The 20,160-nt window shown below is 61.2% G+C and overlaps 1 protein-coding gene across 1 annotated transcript in view; it reads left to right on the top strand.

The window, feature by feature from the left end:
- PIK3R5 (phosphoinositide-3-kinase regulatory subunit 5) overlaps positions 1-11,761 on the top strand; it is a 36,116-nt gene extending 24,355 nt beyond the window's left edge. The window contains exons 6-20 of the mRNA XM_058817518.1: positions 1,611-1,680; positions 2,402-2,576; positions 3,143-3,374; positions 3,892-3,975; positions 4,526-5,264; positions 5,373-5,545; positions 5,584-5,598; positions 5,643-5,746; positions 5,994-6,119; positions 6,958-7,051; positions 8,230-8,306; positions 9,153-9,246; positions 10,939-11,021; positions 11,199-11,308; positions 11,535-11,761. Coding sequence (XP_058673501.1) covers positions 1,611-1,680; positions 2,402-2,576; positions 3,143-3,374; positions 3,892-3,975; positions 4,526-5,264; positions 5,373-5,545; positions 5,584-5,598; positions 5,643-5,746; positions 5,994-6,119; positions 6,958-7,051; positions 8,230-8,306; positions 9,153-9,246; positions 10,939-11,021; positions 11,199-11,308; positions 11,535-11,676 — 2,318 coding nt within the window. The 3' untranslated portion in view covers positions 11,677-11,761. The remainder of the gene's footprint in view (positions 1-1,610; positions 1,681-2,401; positions 2,577-3,142; positions 3,375-3,891; positions 3,976-4,525; positions 5,265-5,372; positions 5,546-5,583; positions 5,599-5,642; positions 5,747-5,993; positions 6,120-6,957; positions 7,052-8,229; positions 8,307-9,152; positions 9,247-10,938; positions 11,022-11,198; positions 11,309-11,534) is intronic.
- Positions 11,762-20,160: the final 8,399 nt, after the last annotated feature.

Genomic DNA, 20,160 nt, shown 5'->3' with positions numbered 1-20,160 from the left:
GCAGGTCACTGCCACCTCCCCTCCTGCAGGGACAGAGCCCACTCTGATGCAGGACAGGCTGCTGTGGGCAGCCACAGCCTGGGGCCCCCCAGGACACCGGGTGACATCGGCAGAGCCCTGTCACCCCCTCAGCAAGACAGGAAACCCTTATGGCATCAGCAGGATCCAGCCCTTATCTCTGCAGGGAGCCACATCCCCCAGCCCAGCAGCCATGGGAGGAACCACCCCGACCCCCACACATCACACAGCACTGACCCTCCTGCAGGGCCACCAGCCCAGGGTGCAGATCAAAGCCTCTGTGCTCCTGGCAAATATTGACAGCAGCTCATCCTCTGTTAATCTTTGCCCTCATCACAATTAGGAGCTTTGCCCTTGTCCCCATGTCCCTGTGGCCCTGCAGCTCTGAGACAAGGCTGGACACAGCCAGACCTTGCCTGGTGACCATGGCCAGCTGTGCTGGGGGTCAAGCAGCCAGTCCAGAGCTCAGGTTGGGATTTTTTTATCTTTTTGTTCCTTTGGAAGCACCTTTAATCCCCTCCCCAAGCTCCCATCTCACAGGAGCTGCTGCCCTGACAGAGACCCCAGGGTTTGCTGCATTTCCCACCCCCAGGGCCCCCAGAGCACCTTCCCAGTTTGAGGGGTAGGAATACCCCCAGCCACAGGCACACATCCCCTGCCAGGCCTCCCAAAGCCTGCCCAGGATTAAAGAGGGCTGCAATGTGCTCTGTGTGATAACAGCCCCTCAAAAGGCAGGGAGATCAGGCAAGAAGGCTTTGAGAAATAATTGGAAGAGCTGCTCCACTGGGAACCCCAGGACATCCACAAGGAGCCCTTAATTAAGAGGAGCACTGGTGCTGCCCGTGCCCTGCTCAGAGCTGGGTCACGAGGGGTGTCTGGGCAGGACAGAACAATGCAGGGAGTGCCTCAGTCCTGTGCAAATCCCCGTGGAAGAGCGGCCTCGGAGGCTCCAGCCACCCTGAATGGCCCCCTGCTGCTGTCCCCCCCGTCCCTCACACAAAGGGCAGCCTGGGGGAGCAGCACAGGCTCTGGGGGGGGAAGGACCCTCCAGAAACCCAGCCAGGAAATCGTTAGTCATGTGGCTAATTACACTGATGACAGCTGGGCATGCTCCTTGCACGCACCAAACCAGCAGCCTGTCCTGCTCCTGCAGAGGAACAGGCCCACCTTGTGCTGGACCACCCGGGAGCACCATCCTGAGGGGGGGAGCAGGGTCCTGACCCCTGGTTAAGCTGAGCTTTGGGATGGACAGTGCGCTGCCAGGCTCGGCAGGCAAGGGGGGAGTGGGACAGGAGCAGCAGGGGACAAACCCCGGGGCAGGGCTGGGGCAGGGCTGGGGTTGTTTTTTTTTTTTTTCAGGGTGTGTCCCCTGCTGCTCAGCTGCTCTCTGGGTTTTACCCTTCACACCCTGGGTTCCCTTGCCCCTGCACTGGTCCCTCACACAGAGGCTGTGCCTTGTCCCCATGGGGACTCTCGGTGCTGCTGTTCCTGTTCCTGCTCCAGGCAGGGGCTCTGCCAGCTCAGCAGTGCCCTGGGGCAGAGTAGGGCATCCTGCAGGGGTTCTGTGCCTCACTGCTCTGCTCCCTCCCCAGGGATCACCTTCCAGAGGCTGGTGAGGACGGAGCAGGGGCTGCCTGTGAAGAACTACCAGAGCTCCACGGTGTAAGTGTGGCCATGGACAGTGCTGGGGCTCCCTGGGGCATCCCCTGGGGCTGGCACTGCTGCAGCATCTCCAGGGGCTGGGCTGAGCCGTGGGAGGGGTGAGGGGAGCTCCTAGGGCATTTCCAGAGGCTGGGACAGGGTCTGTGAGCTCCCTACCAGTGACCCTGCAGATGTGGGGAAGGCAAAGACCCCTCCCCTGGGAGCTGCACGTGTTGGAGAGCAGTGGGACAGGCTGTGATCCGTGATTTTGGGAGCCACCACCCCAACAGGAGCCAGAGGGAGCCGCTCCCAGCCCTGCAGCTCTGAGCAGGCAGACTCTGATCCTTATTCGGGGCTGAGCCTTTCCCTGCCGCCCTCATCTGCAAGGAGGGAAATGAGCCTGGGAATGGACCTGGGCTGCCCTTAGAGCTTCTCCTCAGAGCTGCAGCTTCAGGAGGGAGATGTTCAGGGCTCCCTTGTGTCCCGTGGGGGCTGGGCCGGGCAGGGCTGGGATGGGATGGGCTGATGGGATGGGGATGGGATGGGCTCCGGGGATGGGCTCTGGGGCTGGGATGGGATGGGGATGGGGTGGGATGGGATGGGCTCTGGGGATGGGCTGGGCTGGGCCGGGCTGACTGGAATGGGATGGGGTGGGATGGGCTCCGGGGCTGGGCTGGGCCAGGCTGGGCTCCAGGGCTGTCTGTGTGCCATACCCCGGCCTGAGCCGTGTCCCTGTCCCCAGGACGGTGCTGCTGCTGAACCACTCGGAGGTGCAGAGCGAGTTCGTGTCCATCGCCCGCAGGCTGAGCTCCAGCGAGCCCGCCCAGCACTCCACGCTGCTGCTGCTGCTCCAGCACCTCTACCAGGCCACCTTCGGCACCCGCTGCGACCTGGACGGGCTGGGCCGGCTGCTCAAGGTGGGCTGGGGGAGCTGCTCTGGGTGGGCAGGGGCAGCACCAGGTACTCAAGGTGGGCAGGGGCGCTGCCCAACCTGGGCTGGGGCAGCTGCTCAAGCTGGGCAGGGCAGTGCCCACCCTGGGCTGCCACAGGAGCAGCTCCATGCAGGGGCTGCTGCATTCATTTCCTACACAAAGCACCACTGGCTTGGCAAAGGAGAACTTGGGTAACGCTTCTTGCAGGAAAAATGCACGTTTTTCCCTTCTCCGGTTAGACCTGAGGTCTGAAGTGTTTGTGAGGTGTGTGCAGAGGGCTCTCTGCCCTTTCACTCTGCCACTCCTTTCCCATCCCATAGTGGAGAGAGGAAGGGCCCCAGATTTGAAAATCAGCAAAACTGTTTGACCAGAGAAACACTTGGGGGAGAGGCAAAAAACCATGAAGGAACCCCCTGGGGTGTTTTCAAAGTAATTTTTATTTTCATTGGAAAAGTTTGGGGGGACTTGAGGGAGGTGGGGACAGAGCCCCCTGTTATGATGCTGCTCGCTGGAGGGACCCTCTGATCTTGTCCGCCGGCTGTGCTCTGCAGTCCAAGCCCCTGGAGGAGCTCTCGGAGCTCTACGCCAGCGCTGCCGATGCTCAGGAGGTGGCGGCCGCCAGCCCCGACCCCGCGCTGGCCCGGGAGCGGCTCCAGGCCGTGCTGCGCGACCTCGCCGGGGCCACCTCCCTCCCTGATATCGCAGGTGAGCATCCCCACCCTGCCTCCCTCCCTGATATTGCAGGTGAGCATCTCCAACCTGCCTCCCTCCCTGATATCACAGGTGAGCATCCCCACCCTGCCTCCCTCCCTGATATTGCAGGTGAGCATCCCCACCCTGCCTCCCTTCCCTGATATCACAGGTGAGCATCCCCACCCTGCCTCTCCTCCCCGGGGCTTTCTGCCGGCTCAGCCCCTGCAGCAGCCGGGAGCTGCAGAGTTTTGCAGCGTCTCAGCCCAGTGCAAGGATTGCGATAGAAAAGCACCGCCCCAGGTCCTGTTTAATAATCACACCTGAGCCACAAGTGATGTCATTTAAACAGCAACCAAATGAGTTAGTTGTCCAGCCTTTGAACATTGAAGGGTGAGATGAGAGCGTTAAATCAGAACCTGGCTCTAGCTGTGACATCTGGTGTCTGTGAGGTGTGAAGTGTCCCCGTGTCCTGAGCTGAGGACAGCAGCGTGCCCTGGGCTGCCCAAAGCACACGGGGGTGGGTGGGTGGCACCTCCCAAGCCAGGGGAGCTGGCATGGTGGCCCTGGCGACCCTGCCAACCAGCTGCTGTCCCTCCTCTCTCCGCAGGCGAGGCCCAGCCCCGCAAGCTGCAGCCCTTCCCCATTCCCCCCGCCCGCTGCTACACCTACAGCTGGGACCAGGACAACTTCGGTGAGTCAGGGCCCTGGCCCAGCTCCCAGCTGGGCCCTGGGGCAGTTTTGGAGAAGTGGAAGGTTCCCCTTGTGTGGAGCTGGTGCTTCCCCATTCCTGGAAGGAGCTTGCCAGTTCTTGGGAAGGCTCCGTGTCCTTCCCTGCTGGCCTCAGCGAGGGGGAGCAGAGCTCAGGGCCAGCCCTGACAGGGAGCCAGGGTGGGTCAGGGGGGTTTGGTCAGCCTAAGGCTTGGCTTGGCTGTCATTAAACCCGGATCAGACGTGAGGATCTGGTGGAAGCTGTGTGGGAAAAAGCAAAAGCCAAACTGGAGTTTGCCTTTTGAGAACCCAGCCAGAACCTCGAGGAGAGAAACACAATTTTCTTTGCATTACATCTGAGCCTTTACTGGAAATGTAAAAGCACTGGGAAGGAGGTTTCCAGTTCCTTGCCTGACACCAGGGTGCAGGAGAGCTTTGGCCAGGGGGAGTGGCAGTGGTGTCTGGACTCACCACGTTTGCAGGGGCTCTGCTGGAGCCCGTGGCTGACACCTCCTCCCTCCGGTCGCTTTCAGACATCCTCAACGATGTCCTCAGCAAGGAGTGCAGCATTGCCGAGCCCCTGGCCTCGGAGAACGAGGAGGAGGATGAGGACGAAGAGGAGGAGGAGGAGGATGTGGAGACGGACGGCGGCTCCCCGGGGCAGGACTCGCTGCTGGCGCCGCTCTGTGCCCTCCCCGGTGACTCCGTGTACTCCGTGCTGGCCGAGGAGGGCTCCAGGCCCCCGCGGGTGTCCCTGTTCGCCTCCCCCAAGGAGTCCATCTCGGAGCTGACCGTGGTCTCTAGGAAGTCCCTCAAGTCCTTCGTGTCCAGCCTGAAGGACTGCATGGACAGCGGCTACGCCGAGGACAGCGACGAGAGCTCCGTGGAGGCGGCGGGCCGGCCCGAGCTGCCCAAGCAGCGGCAGTCGCTGACCAACCGGCTCTACAGACTGCTCAAGAGCAAGGGCCAGCAGCTGGTGCAGCGCCGGGAGTGCCCGGGGCCGTGCTCGCTCCCGCTGCGCCGCGCCGAGAGCCTGTGCGCGCCCCCGGCGCAGCCGCGCGTCCCCGCGCGCTCCCGCCGCGCGCTCTCGCTGCCGCAGCACGGCCCGGCCCGGCACGGCCCCGCCCCGCTCGGGGCCCGGCCCCTGGGGCTGCCCCGCCGCCCCTTCCTCAGCTGCGACGAGGAGGAGAGCAAGGCGGGCACGCTGCGCGTGGTGGTGTTCGGCTCGGACCGCATCTCGGGCAAGGTGGCCCGCGCCTACAGCCGCCTCAGGTGTGCCCCCTCCCCAGGTGTGCCCCCGCCCCAGGTGAGCCAGGGGCCGCGGTGCCCGCCCTGCCCGGCCCGGCCCCTCGGCTCAGCCCAGCCCCTGCTCCTCGCCAGGCTCCAGGAGAGCTCCTGCCCCTCCCTCACACGGTACTTCAGGCTGCAGTTCTTCTACGTGCCCGTCAAGAGGAGCTGCGCGGCTCCATCGACCCCGCAGATGCATCCTCATCATCATCCTCATCACCACCCCTCGGCGTCCCCGGGGGAGCCCCCGCCCCGGGCACAGGTGGGTGAGCCCATCCCGGGGGTGCTGTGGGAGCTGGGGCAGGCTGGGGGCCCTGGGGTGACCCCAGTGTCGGTTCCAGGACCCCTCCCCAGCTGGGACAGGGAGCAGCACCAACGACATCTCCCACTACCTCGGCCTGCTGGACCCCTGGTACGAGCGCAACGTGCTGGGGCTGATGAGCCTGCCCATGGGCGTCCTGTGCCAGGTGCGTGTGTGCCAGGGCCAGGGTGAGGTGTGCTCTTTTCCCTGGGAGCTGGGGAGCTGTCTGGAGAACCTTCTGCTGTGCCACATGGACATGGGATGGAGGGCGGGCTCCTGCTGGTCAGCAGGAGGTTCCCGTCCCCAGCGTGGTGGGTGGGCAGGTGTGGCTGGAGGTGCCACCTACCCCATCACCCCTCTGACCCATTGTGCCACTTACCCCATCACCTCTCTGACCCGTTGTGCCACCCCAGTGTGCCAAGCCCGAGGCTGAGCCCCAGGAGGATGCCCAGGAGCAGCTGCCCATCCTGGCAGACATGATCCTCTACTACTGCCGCTTCGCCTCGCGCCCCGTGCTGCTGCAGCTCTACCAGACCGAGGTGGGCACGGGGAGAGGAGGGGGGCTCTGGCTGTGCCACCGAGGTGGGCACCGGGAAAGGAGGGGGGCTCTGGCTGTGCCACCGAGGTGGGCACCGGGAAAGGAGGGGGGCTCTGGCTGTGCCACCGAGGTGGGCACCGGGAAAGGAGGGGGGCTCTGGCTGAGCCACGGGCCAGGAGCTGCCTGTGGAGCTCTGGGGGTGTGGCACAGCCGCCACGTGTTGCTGAGGCAGAGCTCTGTCCCCTCTGGGTCCCCTGGCTGTCCCTGGTGCCCTGCCTGATGCTCCTGGTTCAAGACTCAGAGCAGCTCCTGCCCTGACCATGAGCAGCTTTCCAGCCCAGCACGTTTCCCCATGCACAAAGCAGTGCCTGGCACTGCTGCCAGCTTTTCCAGGTCGCTGGAATCTCTCCAGAGCTCTGCTTCCCAAACCAAGCCCCTCCCTGAGGTGACTTCTCCCCACCTCGCCGTGTGCCTGGGGCAGCTGTGGTGGGGAAGGCTGAATTTGGGGTGCAGCCCCTGCTTTGGTGCTGTGCCTGGGAACCAAACAGGGCTTGGTGAGCAGATCCACACGGGAATTGTGCTCCCAAAGCAGCTCCCAGACCCTTCTGGTGGCTCATTGTGGTTTTTTGCAGTGGAGTTTTAAGTAAAATCGAGGGGTTTGGGTTGTTCGGGGGTCCAGCTAAAGGCAGGCACCACCCCAGGCTGCAGCTGGAAGGTGCTTTGAGAACATGGAAGGATTTTCCCAAACTGACCCATTTCCCAAGGACTGAGAGGGGTGAGGGCTGCTTGGCCGGGCTGGGTCCCCTCACCCCCACGTGTCCCCTCTTGTCCCCTGGCAGCTCACCTTCATCGGGGGCGAGAAGAGGACCGAGGTCTTCATCCACTCCCTCGAGCTGGGGCACTCAGCAGCCACCAGGGCCATCAAGGCCTCAGGTCTGTGACTGCTCCTGCACCCCCAGCTGCCCTGGGGGGCTGAAACCAGGCCAGGGAAGGGAAGGGAGGGGAGGCCTGGGCTGCAGGAGGGGCCTGAGCCAGGCTGAGCAAGGATCCAGACAGGTTTTCACTGCTCTGGGAGAGAACCATCCCAGTTTGTATTCCCTCCAGGAGTGCAGCCATGGCAATGCCTGATTATTTGTGCTGCTCTGAACTCTAGAATGGATTTACAATAAAACACCTCCAAGCCCGTTTCCTTCCTCTCCTCAGCACCTGCCAAATGCAGCTCTTTATCTTTCCTTGTTATGCTTGCTCTTTGTGCTCTGTCCAGAAGTGTCACTGATAAAATTTCATTTTTCATCTCCTTGATTTACTGGGCAAAGCCAGGTTTGTGTGTGTGTGCTTGGAGCCTTTCGAGTGTCATTTTTGTGCTTTTATGTCACAAGTCTGTAACGTTGGTGCTCTTAAGAGAGCAGAAGCAGCGGCAGGGACATCTGGCTGCAGTTCCCCGGGCACTCAGCCCGGGATGCTCTGGTGAAATGCAGCTCACACAGACACCTCATGGCCAGCCCCAGCACTGCACCCGAACGCGTTCCTCAGGGCTTTACCCAGCTGGTTTGGTGTGAGCTCGGCTTGTCCTTCGGAGCAGAGCCCATAAAATTACCCCCTATGCGGTGTGCCCCCCCTGCTCCCCAAAACCAGGCTGGGGCAAAGAGCTCTTCTTTCCCCCAACCCCTGAAACCACCAGTGCTGATTCTAATGCTTTCCTTTGGCTTGTCTGGCACTGCTTCACACCTGCAAAAACTTATCCAAGGGGAAAAGAACAGTTAGGAAGTGTCACCCCAGTGCTCCAGGCTGGTGTAGCGTGGGCAGGAATCTGCCTGAGCAGACAGGAGCAGGGAGAGCACTGTGGCCTTTCTGCTCTGTGTTTTCCCTGAGCTCTGACCCCTCTGCCCCGGCTCAGCCAGTGCAACTTTCAGTTCTGCTGAGTGGTTTTGTGTTGTAATTCCTCTCTGGATTCTTTGCTTTCTGCAGCTTTTAAGCCTCCTTTTCTCTGTTTTGCCCTTTTGGCCCTCAGCTGTGCTCAGCAAGCCTTTTCCCCTTCCTGCAGTCCTGGGTGTGCCAGGGAGGGCTGGGGGTGAAAACCCCTGTGTGATGTTTGCTCCTTGTTCCTGCAGGTCCAGGCAGCAAGAGGCTGGGAATAGATGGAGACAGGGAAGCAATCCCACTGACACTACAGATTGCATACAGCAAGGTCAGTGCTGGCACTGCTGGGCACCTCCAGGGATGGGGACAGCTCTGGGACACTCGTGGCAAGGACATGGAGGGGCTGGAGCGTGTCCAGGGCAGGGAATGGGGCTGGGAAGGGGCTGGAGTGTGTCCAGGGCAGGGAAAGGGGCTGGGGAAGGGGCTGGAGTGTGTCCAGGGCAGGGAATGGGGCTGGGAAGGAGCTGGAGCATGTCCAGGGCAGGGAATGGGGCTGGGGAAGGGGCTGGAGTGTGTCCAGGGCAGGGAATGGGGCTGGGGAAGGGGCTGGAGCGTGTCCAGGGCAGGGAATGGGGCTGGGAAGGAGCTGGAGCATGTCCAGGGCAGGGAATGGGGCTGGGGAAGGGGCTGGAGTGTGTCCAGGGCAGGGAAAGGGGCTGGGAAGGAGCTGGTGTGTCCGGGGCAGGGAACAGGGCTGGGGAAGGGGCTGGAGCCCCAGGAGGGGCTGAGGGAGCTGGGAAGGGGCTCAGCCTGGAGCAAAGGAGGCTCAGGGAGGACCTTGTGGCTCTGCACAGCTCCTGACAGGAGGGGACAGCCAGGGAGAGGGTGTCAGGCTCTGCTCCCATGGAACAGGGACAGGAGGAGAGGGAACAGCCTCAAGCTGCACCACAGGGAGTTTATATTGGACTTCAGAGAATATTTCTTCACTGAAAGGACTTTCCAGCCTTGGCACAGGTGCACAGGGCAGTGGTGGAGTCACCATCCCTGGGGATGTTTAGAAGATGTGTGGTTGGTGCTTGAGGCTTAGCAGGGTTAGATTTAGGGTTGGATGTGACCTGAAAGGCTTTTCTAAGCTGTGTGCTTCTCTCTGCTGGGCTCTGGCTGCTCCCTGCAGACAGCTGCCAGTGGCAGGAGTCACTGGAACGACGTGGAGAAGGTCTGCACGTCTGTCAACCTCAGCAAGGCCTGCAGGAGGCACGAGGAGCTCGGTGGGTACAGGGGGGCAGTGCCAGGGGAGGCTGGGGGGCACCAGGGGGGCAGGGAACCCTGTGGATCTCCTGGTGGAAAATGAGGGAGGTGAGAATGCAGGAGACACGTGGGAGTCCCTGGTGTTCCCTCAGTTGTGCTGTGGTCCTTGGGTGTGTGCCAGTCCTCAGCATCAACTCAGGGACAAAGGACACGTGCTGTGCCACTGTCCTGTGCCACTGTCCTGTGCCACTGTCCCAAAGCTTCCAGCTGGAAAACATCCACTGGGGATGGGGCTGGGATGGCTCAGACGCAGGCTGGTCGCTGGGCAGTGGTGCTCTCCAGAGCAGCACTTATCAAAGAGGAGCAGCAGGTAAAACTCTCCAGGTGAGGCAGGACCAGGGCCAGGTGCTGCTCCTGCATCCACAGCAGCCTGCCCCACATGCTCCCCTCAGTACACCTTGCTGAGCTGCTGCTGCAGCCTGCTGCCCTTCCTGCAGCTCACACACAGCTCCCAGCCACCTGGCCTGCCCTCAGAACCTTTGCTCTAATCAGGTTTACAATTAATGCATTTGAAAAGCTCCAAGGCTCTGGGTCCATGGTGTATTTGGGTGGTTCTTGTTTAAGAGCTGCTGCTTTGGCCATCAGACACGTCCAGTTCTGAGACAGCTGAGGGGGTTTAGATCCCTTTTCTTTGCCTGTGCAGTTCTGGGACAGCTGAGGGGGTTTAGGTCCCTTTTCCTCGTGTGCCTGTGCCTGGCAGGTGTTTGTCAGCAGGATAATCAGGGTGTTGTACCAACCAGGAGACATCCCTGATGCTCCATGGTGCTCCCCACTGTCCCTCCTGCCCCTGCCCATCCCTGGAGCCAGTCCTGGGAGAAAAGCATCAGGAACGGGTTTCTCACCCCCTGTGAATGCTGCGTTGGATGTTCCTGCTCTGGCTCGGGGCTGGCATCAGGGGCGCCCTCAGCTCCTCTCTGGAGAGCCCTCTCTGTGAATCTCCGTCCCTCCAAGGGGAACCCGATCCCCCTGGCCCTGTGGCTTTCCCGTTCCGCAGTGTGGCCACGGGATGTCACTGTCACCCCAGGCACCGGAGCTGCAGCAGCCCACCCGGAGCAGCGGCCCCTGCCCACCCTGAGCAGCTTGTTCAAGTAACAGGAATATAGTTGTAACTGTTTAAACTACACCCATACTGAAATATTTTCTTTAAGAACATTTCTAATACATTCAAAAATCTTAAAGGCACTTAAATTATTTCAAGAAGAAATAACAAGAGTTAGGTACTCAGAAAATCACCTTTTAGCATAAATATATTAAAATACAGATGTCTAACTGAAGATATTAAAACTATGGACTTCTGCATTACATCTAAATATTTTCATCCACATTCAAAAGAAGAATCTTTCTCAAAATTTTTGATTTATGTCCGGGTGGGCTCAGGGGAGGCTGTGGAGGGACAGTCAGCCTATCCTCACAGTGATGGGTGATGGATTTTTTCCTGTTTGCAGCCCAGGGTGGTTAAATGTTCTGTCCGGCTGTGTTTGGACAGCAGCTGGAATTGCAGAGCACACTCAGCAGCAGGGGAGGAAAGCTGGGACTGCTCTGCATCCCCCAGCACTGGGATCCTGCTGGAGCTCCAGTTCTGGGATGCTCTGGGAGGCGCAGGCACCTCCAGGGTCCCAGCAGAGCCCCATGGCAGCTTCGTTCTGTTGCAGCCTCCAAGACAGAATGTCTCAACCTCACCATGACCGAGGTGGTCAAGAGGCAGAACTCCAAATCCAAGAAGAGTTTCAATCAGGTAACTGCAGCCCTGGAGGTTTTACAGCTGGGGAGATGGGAGGGGAGCAGGGCTGGAGGGAGCAGCTCTTGGGGCATCCCTTTGCTGCTGCCCCCTCCTGCCCCCAGCTGCCCTGCCCAGCCCAGGCACTCCAGCCTTTCCTCTCAGCTCCCTCACTCCGACCTTTCCTCTCAGCAGATCAGCGTGTCCCAGATCAAAGTGGACAAGGTCCAGATCATCGGGGTCCAGTCCTCCTTTGCCGTGTGCCTGGACCAGGACGAGCAGAAGATCCTGCAGAGTGTAACCAGGTGGGAGCTGCAGCCAGAGCTGCTGCCATGGGGCAGCCTGACCCACCCATGGGCCCCCAGGCTCTGAGCCCAGCTGGGATGGAGGCTTCTGCTCAGATACCAGCAGCTCTGTTCCTGCTGGGCTCTCAGCCCCATTCCTGCTCATTTCTCAGCCCATTCCTGCTGCCCCTGAGGGTTTCTCAGCCCCCACCTCACTCAGGGTTTGTTTTCTGCTGTTCCCCTGCAGGTGTGAGATCTCCGTGTGCTACAAGCCCAGGGACTGTGACCCCGTGGCACCGAGGGGCTCCTCCGTGGCTCCCCAGGACCCCTCTGAGTTCCAGTCCCTGCTGTGTTTGCCCATTGCCACCTTCAGCGGGGCACTGCCCTAGAGGAGCCTCGTCCCTGCAGAGCAGACTGTGCCACACCAGCCCAGGCTCAGGAGAAGGAAAGGACACCCAGCCCAGCTTGTCCCTGAGCTCCTGCAGCTGCAGAGTCGCTGTGGGGGCTGAGCTGCTGCTCCAGGCTCCTGCAGTGCTGTCACTGTGGTGTCACCGTGGGGGCTGAGCTGCTGCTCCAGGCTCAGCCCCTCCTTGGGAAATGGGATCGATGCATGTGCTCTGCTGTCCCTGGGGGTTCCTCAGGAGGTGCCTGTGGGTCAGCAGATCCAGCACCTGCTGGGAGGGCAGGGCAAGGACAGGGATGGGATGCCAGGTGGGATGTGGGGAAGGGTGATGAGCTCATGGGGATATTTGGGGAGAGGAACATCCTCAGCTCAGTGGTGTCGGGTGTCTGTCAGTGCAGGGCAATTACAGAGCCCTGGTATTGGTGAAATGACCCCTGTCCTGCTCGTGTTTCACCTGTCACACGGCGAGGATGCTCAGGACAGTTTCCTGGGATGGGGACAGGTTTCTCAAGGCTTCCCTTCCCCTCTGGAGGTGGGGTGTCCTGCAGGGACGCAGAGCAGGGATCCTGCAGTGTGGGATCCCAGGGAACTGAGTGCAACAGGTCATGCCAGGGCAAGGACAGCTGCTGGTGGGTCCATGTGTTTCCTGTGCCCCCAGGAGAGGAATTCCCAGTTCCTGCAGGGTTCCAGCACTGAGCTGTACTCCTCTGGTTATGCATCCTGCTCCCAGCACTGTGTCCCAATTCCTGCAGGGTCCCAGCACTGAGCCGTACTCCCAGTCCAGGCCCTGGCTGTGCATCCCGCTCCCAGCACTGTGTGCCAGAGCCAGCCCAGGGCTGAGCCCTCAGCAGCTGCTGGAATCCATCAGGATCTGTGCTGGACTCCCAGCAGGGAGGGAAGGACTGGGGAAAGCGCCAGGACAGCCTTAGCACCACTGCAGAGTGACCTTTGCTGGAGAGAGACCCAGCTCCAACCCCACCCAGTGACACCTGCCAGTGACAGCAGGATCTGAGATCCTCCCCCCACAAACATTCCAACCTCTTCCCCCTCTCTGCGAGGCTGCAGGTACAGAAAGGTGCAATATTTGAGGATATTTAGGGGTAACCTGACCCTATCAGTGAAGAAATAAGACTGGAAAAGCCTCAGGCTGTTTCTGGGTGGTTTTGGGGGGATTGTAGCAGTGTTGGCAGCACAAGGGCTGCTGCAGGCTCCAAGGAGCTGATCCCAGTGTCCTGTGTCCCCTGGATGTGTCTGGAGGGACCCCTGGCACTGCTGGGGGCTGCAGGGCTCAGCCACAGTGGGGTCGATCCAGGGGGATCCTGCAGGAAGCAGGACCTGGTGAGCTCCTGGCGCTGTCCCCAAGCCTGGTGGCACAGCAGCAGCGTCACCTGGGGTTCAGCCTGCCAGGGAAGAGGCCAGAGCTCCTGGGGCTCCGAGGAGTGGGGTCAGGTGTGTCTGCTGGACTCCCCCAGCCCTGTGGGACCCCTCCTGTGCCCTGGCCCTGCCCCCAGCTCTGCTCCCAGCTCTGCTGGCCGCTGGACACCTTCTGTCCCACTGTGCCACGGCTGGGGACAGCCTGGCCTGGCCCAGGGCTGAGCACCGAGGTCCCCAAAGGGTTTTCTCTCTGCCTTTGCCTTCCCCAGGCAGGTTTGAGGTGTGTTCTCCCCAGTGGGGCTGGAATTTGGCAGGGGGTTGTTCTTGTTCAGGGCTCTAAACCGGCACCTTGTCCTGTCAAACACTGCTCAGTGGGATCTGTGGCCAATTCCATGCCAGGGATCCATGCCAGGATGCAAATCCCTCTGGGCTCAGCTGGCCCTACAGCAGTCCTGGAGAACAGAATTCCCATCCAGAAAACCAAGCCCAAACTCCAGGGACTCCCAATCCTGGCAAAGGTTCTGACCTCTGATGCTTCTTGGAAATGAGAGAATTCCAGGGCTCTTCGGGGTGGTTTTTGTATATTTTGTGTAGCCTCAGCAAGTCTGTGTAAAGTCTGTACTGATCTGTAAAATACTGTGCAGAAAACTTCTAAAGTAATTGTAAAATATTAAAAGTTGATTTATTTCCAGTACAGGAGCAGTGTTTGGGTGAAGAAATTCCTGGGTGAGAGGGAGGCAGGGGAGGAGGCTCCCAAACTCCCCGAGGAGCTGACCTGGGAGCAGGGAAAGGCTCAGAGTCACTGGCAGAGACAATTCCAGGACCCACCACAGCACCAGGGTTTTTCCTTCAGGTGCTCCAGAGTGTCCTGCTCAGGTGGGTGACCTGGGATTAACCTGCAGGTAGAACCTGCACAGTCTTTATCAGTGAAATGGTGTTTGCCACCCTCACATGACAGCCTGAGGTGCTGCCCAGACTTCAATACTTCATGGTTCATTCTAACCATATTTTTATCGCCTTAATATGATTTTGTTCAAGACGAGACAAAAAAAAAAAAAAAAAAAAAAAGGGAGAGAGAAAAGTATTGGAGATGAGTCAGTTTAGAGAAATGGAAAAGGCACCTTTAGTGCCACCATGCTGCCAGCTTGGCTTTCCCTCTCCCCAGACCTTCTATATTTGCTGGAGCTGGACTAGGAATAGAACTGGGCTGAAGGCAGGGTAGAAAATAGAGCCACAGCATGAGAAGTGTTTGGTTTGTGACCTGTTCCTTGCAAAGTGTATGGAAATCCCCTGGGGCTGGGGCTGGGGTTTCGGCTGGGGCTGGGATTGGGACTGGGGTTTGGGCTGGGGTTGGGGCTGGGGATAGGGTTGGGATGGGACTGGAGCTGGAGGAATAGCCCTGGCCCCGCTGGCTCTGCTTGCTGCCCCCCTGGCACTGCCCCAGCTGCTCTGGGCACCCGTGCCAGGGCTGCCCACCCTGCCAGGGAACAATTCCCAATTCCCAATCTCCCATCCAGGCCTGCCCTCTTGCACTGGGAGCCATTCCCTGTGTCCTGTCCCTCCATCCCTTGTCCCCAGTCCCTCTGCAGCTCTCCTGGAGCCCCTTCACGCCCTGGCAGGGGCTCTGAGCTCTCCCTGGAGCTTCTCCTCTCCAGCTGAGCACCCCCAGCTCTCCCAGCCTGCTCCAGAGGGGCTCCAGCCCTCGGGGTATCAGGAGGTCCCTTCAGGAGACAGTTTTTCCATGGGAGGAAGATTCCAGCTGCTTCACAACCTCCCTGCACCCCACCCACACACTGAACTGACCAGGTAGGGCTCTAAATACCTGTAAACCCCAGAGCCCAGCGCACAGGGACAAAAGGCTGCTTTGTCCCTCAACTGCCACACAAGAGGTTCTTTCTCTGCTTCACTTTGGTCCTTCCCTTTTTTCCCCAGTCCTCTGACTGAGGGCTTTGTGTGAGCAGCACCTGGCCCTTCCTCTCTCTGTGGCCGGGAGCTGACGTTATCTGGGGGAATTTGGCAGTTCTCTGTGCTGCTCTGAGGGTTTCTGCCTGCTGTGTTTTGGTGTTTAACGACATCAGAAAATGTGGGGAACCAAGCTCTTGGTGCCCCTTCCATGGGCTGCCACGAGGATGGGGCCCCACAGCAGGAGGAGGGTTCAGGGTGCTGTGACAGATGGAAAAGGCAGGAGGGGAAGGGGTCCCAGCAGGACCCTTCAGTGCAATGGATTTTTGGGTTTGGTTCCCAAATTTGGTGGCAATGAGCAGGTGCTGGGTGTGTGCTGTGGGCAATGTCTGAGGAGCTCTCTGGCCTCCCCATTCTCTATGCAGGGGGACAGAGCCCAGTTCTGGGGTCAAATAGGGGATGGTGAAGGTTTGGAGCCTGCAGTGCCCAGTGGGGAGGGGAGGAGTGCAGATCTCTGGGGGCAAGTGTGGGATGCAGCAAAGCCAGAGCTCAGCCCTTCCTCCTGTCCTGTGCCAAGTGTGGGGCCAGCCCAGCCCTGCCCTGCCCGAGCCTCTTCCCTCTGGAATTTGCATGGCAAACCGGACAGAGGCAGATCCTGAGCCTCATCCCTCTGGAATTTGCATGGCAAACCGGACAGAGGCAGATCCTGAGCCCCTTCCCTCTGGAATTTGCATGGAAAACAGGGGAGAGCAGGAGCTCCTGCCCGTGCCACAGCTCCTGCATGATGGGAAGCTCCTGCTGAGGATGGACAGACAGAGGTGGCATCAGGACAGGGGGACAGGCGCAGGACAGCACTCCACTGACCCATGGGCTCTTGAAGGTGCTAATTGTGACCCTGGAAGGGACAGAGTCCCGTGTATGACCCCAGGAGGGACAGACAGCATCTGTGTTTCACAGTGGCAGGGACAGAAAGTGTCCCGTGTGTGATGTGACCCAGGCAGGGACAAACAGCATCCCGCGTGTGCCCGGGCCGTGCCCGCCTGCCCGAGGGCCCCGTGTCCGTGCCCCTGGTGCACGGGAGCGCCGGGAAGGAGCGCAGGGCAGGGGAACGAGGATGTTCCCACCGCTGCTGCCGCTCCCGGAGCTTTCCTGCCCGCCCTTGGGCAGCTCGGGGCGGGGCTGGGGAAGGGATGCAGGGTTTGGCACCAGCGCAGCGAGAGGAGCTGGCCCTCGCTGCCTCCTGCTGCCTTTCTGCCCGCTCAGGAAGGAAGGAGGTTATTTTTAAACCTGGCCCCAGGTACGGAGCGGTACCTAAGGCTTTCCTCGTGCAAACGGAATGGGAAGTGAGGCAGCGTCAGCTGCGGCTCCCACGCTCGCTCCAGAAACACTTTATTACCCAAACCATCCCTCCAGCAAAGCTGGGTACCTCAGACCCTGCTCTAGGTACAGCTGGGGGCTCATCCCGCCCTGCCGTGTGCCCTGCCATGTCTCCACAGCCCTGCCGTGTCCCCGCAGCCCTGCCGTGTCCCGTGTGCCCGCCCGGGGCTGTGCCAGCCTGCAAACAGGTGCCGCTGAGCAGGCAGTGCCAGGGCACCGCTGGAGCCCCGGCCCTGAGCAGCCTCACCTGGGCCCGGGGCTCAGCCCTGCCCTGCTGTCTCTGAGTCTCATTGCGGTGACAATGACACCGTGCCGGGCACAGACCCGCTCCAGGCTCGGTCTGGGCAGTCAGGCTGCTCCAGGAGTGCATTCCGGAGGGGCCGGCCCTGCCCAGGCTGCGGCCCGAGCTGGCAGCGGGCTCTGAGCTAAAGCAGATGTGGGAGATGCTGCGGGCGGGAGGCGCTGCCAGGGGCACAAACACCGAGCCTGGAACGGGGAGTCCTTGGAAGGACTGCCGGTGTCCCGGGGCGACGCTGTTTGTTGGGATCTGTGGGCATCCAGGCTCCTCCTGCCTCCCTGGGCGGCAGCAGCGCCGGGACTGTCCCTGTCTGGCACGGCTGGCAGCACATGGGGGTCTGTGCCAGGCCCGGGCCGGTGTCAGGGGCGGTGCCAGGCTCTCAGACTCATCGCCGGGCAGCCCGAGCTGCTGCGAGCGGACCGCGCCCAGGGCAGGGCTGAGCCCCGCTCGCTGCTGCCGCCCGCCCGGGGAGCGCCGGGGCAGCGAGAGGCGCTCGGGGACAGCTCCGTCACCGCGGCAGCGCTCCGCCAAAGAGGAAGTTGTCTCGAAATAACTCCGCGCTTCCCCTCCGGCCCCGCACGCTTTGAAGCGGCTGCCGAGCCCGGGAGCCGCCGGGGCTCCGCCGCCACCCGCGCCCCTGCCCGATGTCCCCTGCGGGACCCCGCTGTGTCCCCCGCGCTGGATTGAGGGGGGGCTGCGGCTCCCTGAGCCCCCCGAGCCCGGCCTGAGCAAGGTAAGAGCCCCGGAGGGAGGGAGCGGTGCCCCGGGGAACGCTGGGGCTAAGCCTCGGCCGTGCCCCGCTGCCCTCGGGGCTGCTCCGGCACTGCCGAGGGCTCTGTCTGGGACTGGCACCAGCGCTGGGTGTTTGGGGATTGGAACTGAGCACTGAGTGTTTGGGGACTGGCACCAGCACTGGATGTCTGGGACTGGTACTGAGTGCTGGGTGCTTGGGACTGGCACCAAGCGCTGGATGTTTGTGTGGGAACTGGGACCCAGCGCTGGATGTTTGGGGACTGGCACCAGAACTGGGTTCTTGGGACTGGTACCAAGCGCTGGATGCCACGGCTGCCAGAACCTGGAGGGCACGGCTGGGGCAGAGCCGTTCGTTTTCTCGGGAAGGACGAGGGGAGGGAGCCGCGGCGCTGCGGGAGATGAGGGCGGTGCTGCTGGAGGAACAGGGGTGCCAGCTGCCCTGCCAGCCGGGGGCATCCTGCTGGGCACGGGCTGGCCCTGGAGCCTGGCCCGGGCAGGAGCGCGGGGTCTTTACTGCCCCCGGCCTGGAGCGGGCACCGGGCGGGTTTGGTTTGGGGTCGCTGCTCCGGCCCCGGGACAGCCCCGCACGGCCCGGCCCGGCTGGGTGAGTGAGTGAATGTGTGTGAGTGTGTGAGTGTGAGTGAGTGAATGTGTGAGTGTGTGAGTGAGTGTGTGTGAGTGTGTGTGTGTGTGAGTGTGTGTGTGTGTGAGTGTGTGAGAGTGAGTGAATGTGTGAGTGTGAGTGTGTGTGAGTGTGTGTGTGTGAGTGTGTGTGTGTGTGAGTGCGTGTGAGTGTGTGTGTGTGTGTGAGTGTGTGTGTGAGGGTGTGTGTGTGAGTGTGTGTGTGAGTGTGTGTGTGTGAGTGTGTGTGTGTGTGAGTGTGAGTGTGTGTGAGTGTGTGTGTGTGTGTGAGTGTGTGTGTGTGTGTGTGTGTGTGTGAGTGTGTGTGTGTGAGTGTGTGTGTGTGTGTGTGAGTGTGTGTGTGTGTGAGTGTGTGTGTGTGTGAGTGTGTGTGTGTGAGTGAGTGTCTGTGTGAGCTCCCCCCATGCCGCCGGGGGCTGTTGCAGCGCCAGCCCGCGCTGCTCAGCTTTGTTCTGCTCTGCTGCAAGTGCCACCCCTGGGCTCCCTGTGCCCGCTGCCCGTGCCCGGGGCCGTGCTGGCCGTGTTGGCACGGCTGCCCGGGGATGATGCCCATGCTGGCACGGCGATGCCCATGCTGGCACTGGCTGTGTGCGCAGTCCCGTGGCTGCCCTGGCCTCGGCCCGGCGCCTGGGCTGTCCCCGGGGGCCGAGCAGCGGTGACAGGGCAATAAAGAGCGATGGCAGCGGCGATAACGAGCACAGAGCGCGGCCCCGGCCAGAAAGGAAACAAAAATCTGCGGGCTCGGGCCGAGCTGCGAGCAAACGCACGTGAGCCAGGTCTGCGGCACGCAGGGCTTTGTGCTCTGCCCGAGTGCGCCCTCGGCATCCCCGGGCTGCTCAGAGCCAGCTCCCGCGGCCAGCCACCTGCTCGGGATGCTGCTCCTTTCCACAGGAGCTGTGCAAGCAGACAGATGCTGCAGGGTCTGCGCTGGGCAGGGTTTGATTGAGAGGCCGGGGATGATTGAGGGGCAGGGAGCTGCTCCAGGATCTGTTCTGAGCCAGGTGTGATTGAGGAGCAGGGTGCTGCGGTTCTTCAGGCCAGGCTGGAGTTTTGGGGAGCTCAATGAAAGCCGAGGGGACTGTTGGTGCCCGTGCCCTGTAATTAAATCCCCTTTTTGACCTCGTTATCCTGGTGCAACCCTAAACCCTCATCCCTTCCTTGCTAAGGGATTCTCTGTGCCCTCCCTGCCCGCAGCTGTCACATCCCTCTGTGTCCCCAGGGTGCAAGGAGAACCCCCCCAGGCCGGGCACACGGGGCTGGGTGCCGTGCACAGCATGCTGGGCTCACTCTGGTCACCCTCCTCCTGTCACCCCAGGCCGTTCCTCTGTGCCCTCCCAGGTCACCTCCACCGTGGCCACCTGAGGGCAGCTGCCAGCAGGGGCTGGGGAATGGAGAGGGCAGTGCTGTGACCCTGCACGGAGCCGGGCACTGGGACCCTGCACAGAGAGTGTGACAGGGCAGGACTGTCCCAGTGCTGGTGTCAGCCCTGTCCAAAGGAGGGAATGGCTCTGAGGGAGGCTGGGATCAGCTGTGCCACCCACAGCCCCTCCCAGCCCAGGAAAGCAGCCTGGCCCCTCTCAGGCGGGCCGCCATTTGTACCCTGAGCTCTCCCTGCCTTTAATTCCCCCTCAGGTGCTTGCTGGGCTGTTTGTGAGCACAGTCCTGGCAGTGGCTCTCGGATCACACCTATTTTTTCCCTGTGATTGTTTTTCCAAAGCCGACTCCGGGGATGGAAAGAGATGCTAAATCTAAAAAGCTGCTGTTTCCGGAAAACTCTTTTCTTTCCTTGGGAAGAATGAAATGTGACGTTGGCGAGGAAGTCTCCAAACAGCCGCCGGTGTCCAGGAAGCTGCTGGACTTGCACAGCTCCAGCAAAGGCTGGGGGCCCGTGCAGAGCTGGGGCTGGTGAGCACTCACTGCAGGGCCAGTGCACTGCAGTTTCATCCCTGAGCTGGCCCCAGGAGCCAGCAGTGCTTCCCCTTCCATGGGCAGGACGCTCTGGCAGGGCTGAGCCTCCCTCAGCAGCCAGCAGGCAAATGGAGCCCCAAGGAGGTGCTGGAAAGCCGAGTCTGGGCTCCAGATCCTCTTCCTTGGCAGTGAGAGCCCGAGGGAGAGCATCTGCTT

This window comes from Ammospiza caudacuta, chromosome 19 (genome assembly GCF_027887145.1).
Source record: "Ammospiza caudacuta isolate bAmmCau1 chromosome 19, bAmmCau1.pri, whole genome shotgun sequence".
Classification (NCBI taxonomy): domain Eukaryota; kingdom Metazoa; phylum Chordata; class Aves; order Passeriformes; family Passerellidae; genus Ammospiza; species Ammospiza caudacuta.
The sequence above is the reverse complement of the archived record's forward strand: the minus strand, read 5'-3'. Positions and strand labels throughout refer to the sequence as shown.